Below are 8665 nucleotides of genomic sequence, written 5' to 3'. Positions count from 1 at the left end.
CGCCTCCGTTCTGCCGCGGGCCCCTTCCTTAACGCGGTTTAGGACGGATAGTGTGCTCCAAGGTTTCAGCCTCTTGTCCTGCTCTGCGTCGTCCTTGCTCGCATGCCCAGGTTATGACAGGCGTACACCCCCCACATGAAGGACGACACGTTGTCGCACACATTTTGGAGGGTGTCTCCGTATATTTTTGAACACCCTATGTTTTTTTTTTTTTGATTAAACTTAAAGCAAGGTTGTAAACACCCTGTCCGAAATACTAGGAGCAGGAAAGTAGAAAGTCATGACGAGGCCTGCTCAAAAGCCTGGCTGTAACTCCTCTTGTGGGAGCTTCTCCAGCAGGGTTGCAAGAAAAAAATACTTTTTCCTTCAGTCTCTAATTGACTCACCTCACCTCGTATCCCGTTTTACAGGGATTTGCTGAAAACTCACCCTTTCCTGGGTTCCTGTGATGGATGGATGGATGCATATCTGCTGTTGTACCCCACCCTGTTCAGGACACCCATAAACAGGACAACAGCCACATTTTACAATATGTGTTCGTGGGCTGAATGGAAACAATAACCATTTTATTTTTAACCTGTAATTATGTGAAAGTTACTGGTTGGAGCCGCCTCCTCTCCCATGTGATCTGCCATCTGACATCTTCCCGAAAACAAATACAGTCTTGTTGCTCACGTTTATATTGAGTGCTGTGCCCCGTGAATATCGGTATCGGTGCCCCACATGGGGCCTGTGGGCAGGGTGGGGGCGGAGGGAGCAGGAGCGGGGTGGAAGCTGGGGGGTGAGAAGCTGCTCCAGACTGGGCAACAGGTGGCGCTGTGGGTGTGAGCGCCCGCTGACACCAGCCCCCAGACTCTAGGCCTCGTCCACTGAGTCACCGGGGGGGGGGCCTGTTCCGGCAAAGGCTTCTCTGAAGGCTGTACCCCGGTGGGCTTAGGTTTCCCAGAAGGTACAGGAGGAGGCGCAGGAGGAGGCGCAGAGCATGATGGGCTCCGATAGCGTTTCTCTGCAGGTGCTTTAGTGGGAAAGTAGCGCCTAACTGCTTCAGTTGTTACAGTGACTTTGTATAAACTATTTAAAAGTCAAGTCAAAAATAAGCACATTCTGCAGCAGCGTAGGAATAAGTGAGAGATTGTGTTTTTAATTTCTTATTGTCAGAGGAGTTTTGGGTGGAGGTGCGCTCCCTTCTGCCTTGTTTTTCTCAGCTAAGCGTGAGTTATAGGTATCCGGTGATGCCCGTTGCCGTCTTTCCTTAAGAGCACGTCCTCTGTTGACGTCACCTGAGTTGGGCAGCGTGGATAAATGGCAGCAGGTGGGCGTCTCACCGAGCGAGAGCGCAGGCCGCGCCGCCCCCCCTGGAACAAAGCCGGTCAACCGACAGAAATACGACTCTGGGTTTCCTCCTGCAGGATGAAACATTTTTTTAAAAGGCTTCAGTTTTTCTCTGAAGAATCACGTCTTTTTTTAATAGATAATAATTTTGCAGGAAAAGCAGAGCCTGGATGTCAGCGAGGCAGGCCCCGGGAGAGCTAAGCCCTCTGTGAGACGGCCTTCCTGTGATCCCCCTCCCAGCCCGGTCTGTGTGACAAGAACTGGGCGTCGCTGACTCTCATGTGTAATTCATCACCTCCTCACCTCCCTGTTGCTACTCCTCCCGACCTCGGCTGCTTTTCAGAAACGCTGTTCAGTCCACTTCATCATTTTCCCCGACGCAGACGGTCATGCTGCTCGATTTTTCGACATTTCCTCTGCATTTAACACGGAATTTCTCCCTGATATCAGAACGCAGATTCCTATACCACCCTCTCAACGTCTCTCTGAATACTTATTGCGCTTCAGGCTGCATTTTCACGTGGCGATCTGTCCAGTTCTCTTCTCCAGTCCCAAAGGAATCCTCAAATCATAGACCCAAGCTGGATCCAACCAATCACTTTCCGGCTTGTGTCCCCTCTGAGTTCTTATTGGTTGAACGTTGTCCTTCCTTTGAGTGACTGACCATCAGTGCTGCTCTGGGTGAGGGGGTGGAGTCTTTGGTGTGGTAAATCAGTATCCCTGCCACTGCTGCCCATGGTGGGGTCCTGAAGGGACAGCAGGAAATGCGCCTGAAGGTGGATCCAGTGCCATCAGAACATGCTGGAACAGGGTCACCAACTCTCCTGAATCTGCAGTGACACTGATGCTTTCAGACTCTCACGCTCCCGCAAGAAATCTTACAGCAAATCTGTATTATTCCATTATACACTTAATATTAGCTGCATCAAAAACATTGGGGTAGTTTGCAAACCTTACAGACTATTTACAAGGTAACAGAACTCTTACATACATGTAAATGCCTGTGCAGACTTGTGTCGAATTGAAAATCTCACTCCAGCCAGCTGACCCAGGTTGGCAGCCCTGCCATTCCTGCCGATGCGACCACAACGTGCTAAAAGAAGTGGTGGTTAAGGGCCATGGTGAAGCATCACTGGCAAACGGATCCATTCCTGCCTTGAGATGGATGTGTGATTGACAGTGGGAGACTGGTGATGAATCTGTGCTCGTCTGGGGGCTGCGTCCCTCCAACGTGCCGTGACTAAATTCTGCGACCTAGATATGTGTGCGAGTCTCATGGTGTAAGTGGGCGGTTATCGTGTGGCCTTTGAGCGTGGAACGGTTCCCAGAAGATAAGCGCATGCGCGCACACACACACACACACACACGCACACACTCCTCAAATAGTCTGTTTGATCAATATTCTCCGAGATGTTTCTGTCTTTCTGCGCATGTAATATACTGGGGCGTGAAGAGGTTTCACAATTTAATGGCTCTTAAAGGAAATGGGACGGATTCTGCAGCGACGCTGGTGTCTCTGACAACCAGACTGTCATCCAAGCCTCCCCCTGGTTAATGGTGTTTGACAGGAGCCAGTGGGTGTGAGTGGGTGATGTCAGGCACGCAGGAGGCCCTCAGAAGCACCTGTTATCTGCTTACCTTGTGAACGTCAGCCGCACAGATGCGTTCACTCACGGCGCAAAGGGTCAGCGCTGACACGCTTACACATCTGGCCACTATTCCATACCACTGTTGCCCTAAATAAATATAGAATTTAATGGTCACCTGTCTGTTTTCAAAACCTAGAGCCACAAGTCCATCCTTCTTCCTCCAACAATCTGATTCCTTTTCAGCTTGGAGTAGGCAGGGAGAGTGGGGGGAAAGCGAGAGAGCGAGACGGACAGAAAGGGTGGGAAGGAGAGAGGAAAGAGAGGAAGCCAGTGGCAGAGCAGTCACCTCAACCCTCCCTTCTTCCGGCCCCCTCACCGCTCCTTCCCCAATTTTGACGTCACCCTCTGATGCCAGCCAATCAGACGTTCCGCCCCGCCCCCTGGCTCTCCCATTCAGCTCAGGGAGGTGGGGCATCTTTGACTCTTTATACCTCCCCCTCAGCGCTGGCAGCTGAACACACGGTGTCCTGCTGACCGTCGGGAGAGTGCAGTGCCGTGTCTCAGAGAAAGGATGTGAGTGGATTAGTCACCAAATCCCCCAGCCCCCATCATTCTTCCAGTCTCGACGCTAACGGTAGCTTCTCTTTATTATTTTCTCCAAGCCAGATCTGACTAGTGATCGAAACAGCGTCGGCAGACACAGCATCAACAGCTCAGCCTACTACCGCCGTCCCTCCCGGCCGGCGCCTTGCTCCGAGGCTCGGAGATGGGCTGCACCACAAGCCCCGTGTCCTGCCAGCCTCCACCGGCACCTGCGCCCGCCGGCCAAGATGGCACGCCGCAAGATGGCACGCCACAAGATGGTGCGCTCAAGGTACCGGTCGTCCCGTCATCTTTGGAGAGACTGTCCCAGGCCACGGGTGGCATGGAGAAGTCCTGGTATCGCTGCATCTTTCCCTTCGGCCTGATCTCGCTGGTCATCGGCGTGGCCACCACCGCCGTCACCTTCACGTACGACGCCCTGCCGCAGGTGCGCGTCATGTCGCTGGTGCTGCTGGCCGTCGGGCTCGGCCTCGGGCTGCTGGCCACCCTCTGCTGGGTGCTCCACAAGAAGAAACGCCGAAGAAAGAAAGAGGCACTCCCTCTGGACCCCGAGCAGAGCGCTCTGTGACCAGAGGAGCACAGGAGCAGCCTGAAGGGAGGCGCTGATCTGCAGGAGCTCGATCTGGCTCCTAGCGAGGAACCACCCTGGAGAGCATGCAGGAGAAATGGACAGATTGGTGGCTCTGTGTTATGGGGGGGGGGTTCCCGCTGAACTCAGACGCAGCCTGCGGTCGGCTGGCTGGCTTCACGTTTCAAAACAACATCCCGGCATGCGGAGAGTGCGCGTACGCATGCACACAGGCACGCACTGCCAGCTCGACGCGGAATGCCATGTCGCTGGCAAGCCGACGTCAGCGCTCGCATTCCCGGGGCAGGTGGACGCAGCTGATTATCGGAGACGGGGGCCAGGAGACTGTAACCCGAGAGAAGCTTCCCCCACGCTCTCCTCCAGCACCCGTCTGTGCATTACGGCCAGTCTGGTGGCTCCCAGGCTCTGGGCACCAGACAAACCTCAGAGATGCTTCTCTGCTCTCTCAGTGGCTGTCACGCTTTCTCTCTAGGCATCGCTGCACCAGCAAGGGAGACCCGTCCTTCTCCCTGGCCTGTGCCTAGCGCTCAATTGGGCACACATGCCTCTGTTGGGCCACCCAGCGTCAGAGATGCGGTTGATGGGAATTCGTGTGTCGGCCACGGAGGGATTGTTCCACGCCTGAGATCTGGAATTCCACAAACCTGCGTGGCTGCGCGCCGATGCTCACGTGCCGTGCATTGCAGGCCGAGATGCTCACCACCTGCGAGAAACGCTCCGAGGGACAGCCTGGAGTGCGCACAGCACACCGCCCTCGTTCCCCGCTGTTCTCGTGCAATCTCCCCGCTGCTCGTGGAGAACTCGGATTTCATCTCGTGTTTTGCCAAAATCGCTATTTCCCATGAAATTTAGGATGGACTCTAACTTGGCACAGTAAGCCCTTTACTCGCCGTGTTTAATTGTGCTCCCCAGCCACACCCAGGTTTGTTATCATCAGTTGTTTCCTTCTCTCCAGTTCCCACCCTCTGACTGATGTATCTACAAGCCTGCATCAGCATTACCGCTTGTCTGCGTACAGCATTTACTCCGCAGCTCATGATTCCTACAGGCAGCAGCAGTTCAGGAAAACGGCAAGGAAACTGTGATGTAATTTGGAATACTGCAATTCCACTGTATTTCATATTGCTTTAGTAAATATATAATATGTAAACAGTGGGTAATATCAGTATTCCATGTACAACTGCTTTTTTCCCGTTTTTTTAAGTCAGATACAGTAAAACTAGATCTGCACCGTTTGATTTCCTGCAGCACATTACAAGGAACAATACAGTACAGCACTGTGAGGCCCAGAGTCTTCTGCTTGTTAACTGGGCAAAGCATCAGACACGTGTGGGTACACTGCCACTCAACATGCGCATCATGACACGGTTCAAGCGGGAAAACAGCCTTTCTTATCACAAACACAAATCTAGCACTCATCTTAAGTTTACTAAAGTGAGGACAGACTACACGTAACCTGATATTATCTCATTAAACGTTAGGTGCCTTTCTGATGTCATACAAGCCAAACCACTGTAAACACCGCTAAAGCTGGGATCTACGGTTTCTCCTTTATCAACCTAACAGATTCCTGCGTCGCATTAGACACTGGACATATCACAAGACGCTTTGCCTCAACTCTCCAAAGACAACAGAATGTTACAACATAGCATAGGGAGGAATTTCCAGTATTTACAAATGTTTACTTAACGGTAGAAAGGTACAGACGTGCCTTTTTTCTGCCTTCTCGTCGCTACCCAGCACCTTAAATGGTGACACGGGACTCTTGACGCATTATGCCCGAAGCAGCGGGGAGGGCAGCGTGTAGTCTTGTACTTTCATTGAGAAAACCTAGAATATGGCCGGCGCTTCACAACTTACGCATGCATGTGCGCTCATATAATAAGCATCGCTCATACAGCTTGATGTGCCTGTATTTGTTTGGATTTAGACTAAATGAAACATGAATTGGAGATGTGCAGAATACACATCCTGATTAATAAAGAGGGAATAAGAGGGTATCTATTTCCCCTAGCACCGCGTTTTATACGAACACTCATAATTGTACCTGGTGACAAATATATGCGCCTCCGTCTGTAACTTGTATGCTGCTGTATATAAAACAGTATTTATATATTTATACTTACATCAGACGTATTTTCAAAGCTGTATTAAACTTAAGATTAATGCCAGCAAACCTATGTGTGCCTTTATTTGTTTAAGATTGAAAATAAAGCGGGCGAGAACATGGAAAATGAGTAAGAATGTGATCACCCCAACACCCCCACACCGCGACAAATACAGTATTCAATTTTTTTCACATGGTATGTTTATTACCAGGAAACGAACTAAAATATCAGACAGAAAAAGGAGATTCGAGCTTTGAACTGATGGTAATTCCGACGCATATGCATCTGCTTTGCTTTCTGACGCATTCGACTGTGCGGCCACGTCTGAGTAACAGGCGCACCGCCGCCAGCGAGTCGCTGATATTGTTTCACTTATGCAGTTTAAAGCTGTTACGGGCTTCCGCTACCAAAGTTACGGTCATCTGGTACTTCGCTTTGTATGCCATAATGACGAATACAACAATGGCACATAATGGACTGGGGATCCGGCTGGGGAATATCTTTCAGAGGGTCATTCAGATGGCCCAGGAATTGTTTCCTTACGTTACCTTCGGTTACGTTAATTAACTCGTAATAATCGCATATTTAATCGCGTTAACATGCAAACGTTTATTAGCTTTGCTTCCCGGTAATCTGTCTCCGGGCTAGTTTATGCAGGAAGTAGCCAGAACAGTAGTGAAACCCGTCGGGAATTTCACATACAGCCATTATCGTTCTATCCTTTTGTTTTGAAACCAGTTTTGGAAAATATTACCAACATTAATAGATCAAAACAATTGTACATTAAAACTGTTGCAGTTGTTTATTCTTACAAGCCATTTAATCCGGAATGATACGAAGCGCACATTATTTTTCCTTAGGGCCATAGGACGTTGTAATGATTTAATCTCGAATATGCTTTTACATCTAAAATATCCTGGATGAATTTCGTAATACTTTTAACATGAAAGAGTGGCAATTGGTGAGGTTTTGAAGCAGGCTGTCTAAGGGCTTTCAACTTTGGTCAGCTGGCTGGAGTGAGATTTTTAATTCGAGACACACTGCACACACGTACGTAACAGTTTTATTACCTTGCAAATAATCTGTAAGGTTTGCGAACTGCCTCAACGCCTTTCATTGTGCTAGTTTTAGGTTTATAGTGGAATAGTATAGGTTTGCCGTAAGATTTCTTGTGTGACAGTGAGAGTCTGAAAGCGTGAGTGTCACGCCAGATGCGGGAGAGCTGGCAGCCCTGCTGGATAGTTCTAGGAAAAAGCTTAGTGTTGGGGGTGCTGTGTAAGGCGTCATCAGGGTGCAGGGGTCAATGCAGATTGCCAAAGTACACTCCGGAGCCCATCCGGTACCTCCACCCAGAGACTTGGATGAAGAGCCAGATGTTTAATTCTCCTTTGTTAACCATTCATTAGTTATGTAAGCCCTCTAGGTCTTGACGACACAATTACACGTGAGGTGTACGCTGCACGGTCAGGGAACAAGCTGTTGCATATATCGCATTAAGAATCTGTAACAGTCGTTTGTCTCTGTTCTTATTCATTATATGCATGGATATCCTGAATGAGAGGCAGGAGAAATCACTTATTTGGCAGGAGTCCTGTTGTGGGAACAAGTAGTGCAATTACACATCCTTTCAGGTTTGTTGTGATGGTGATGGAAATGTGGTTTGCAGGTACATCTCTTGATTGTTAGCGTGACGCAGCGCGTATAACAAAAAACAAATAAAATTTAATAGTAAATGATCAAAAACGCCTTTTTTATGGTCATGTTTGAACACAGTCACTGAGGGCTGAGTTAGTGACCATCGTTGGTTGTGTTAACTCGTCTGTTTTTCATTCTGTTGTCCCTATACAGTGTATAAGTGAATTCCGCTTCAGAGTGACCCTGGACTTCCTTTATGTCTCAAGGCACAAAGGTTCGTTTTGCATGGTGCCAGTTTTTTTGTTTCAAAGTCGTGTTTTGCGTCTGGTTACTCTCTGTTCCCTGTGTCCCCCTCCGTGTCGGGCTAGAACCCTGCACGTGGCACCCATCTTGCCCGAAGCTCTGACACTGGATCCACTCATCCTCACATAGTTCCTGAGAACAGATAACATGAACTTTGTCACTGTAGGAATAGTACATCCAAACAAAATGGCTAAAGAGCATAAGGGAAGCATAAACGTGAGCATGAGCACCAACATGGCATGCGATGCAAGATACAAAAATAACAGGATTTAAACAATACTGTGATAGCAGTGGTGCCAGACAGTAACATCTAATAACAGTAGCACTAAATAGTAAAATCAGAAGGATTAGATTAGATAAACTTTATTGATCAGAGAGGTCTTGCGCATAAAGCAGCAAGTACATAGAAGACAGACGACCATGCATGTAGTGTAAAACAGGCAAGGTGCAATGACAGTTCATATAGGGCTGGACCAATTAAGAAGTACACAGTGCATAGAATTCTG

The 8665-nt window shown here is 49.1% G+C and overlaps 1 protein-coding gene and 1 long non-coding RNA gene across 2 annotated transcripts; one reads left to right on the top strand and one right to left on the bottom strand.

Annotated features, from left to right (window-relative positions):
- Positions 1-1598: 1598 nt before the first annotated feature.
- Positions 1599-3594, bottom strand: LOC125718475 (uncharacterized). Its single transcript, XR_007384828.1, has 3 exons — positions 2971-3594; positions 2324-2425; positions 1599-2078 (listed from the first exon to the last, which is right to left on the bottom strand). It is a non-coding gene; the product is annotated as an uncharacterized LOC125718475 (long non-coding RNA).
- LOC125718474 (transmembrane protein 100) lies at positions 3448-6289 on the top strand. Its single transcript, XM_048992332.1, has 2 exons — positions 3448-3494; positions 3588-6289. The coding sequence occupies exon 2, from the start codon at positions 3688-3690 to the stop codon at positions 4090-4092; it is 405 nt and encodes a 134-aa protein (XP_048848289.1). The 5' UTR covers positions 3448-3494; positions 3588-3687; the 3' UTR covers positions 4093-6289.
- The last annotated feature ends 2376 nt before the right edge of the window (positions 6290-8665 follow it).

Source organism: Brienomyrus brachyistius, chromosome 22 (genome assembly GCF_023856365.1).
Source record: "Brienomyrus brachyistius isolate T26 chromosome 22, BBRACH_0.4, whole genome shotgun sequence".
NCBI classification, from domain to species: Eukaryota; Metazoa; Chordata; class Actinopteri; order Osteoglossiformes; family Mormyridae; genus Brienomyrus; species Brienomyrus brachyistius.
Note: the sequence above shows the minus strand (reverse complement) of the source record. Positions and strands in the feature narration are given on the sequence as shown.

Excerpts from the sequence above, each read along its gene's own strand:
- LOC125718474 (XM_048992332.1), top strand. The coding sequence starts at position 3,688 with ATGGGCTGCACCACAAGCCCCGTGTCCTGCCAGCCTCCACCGGCACCT.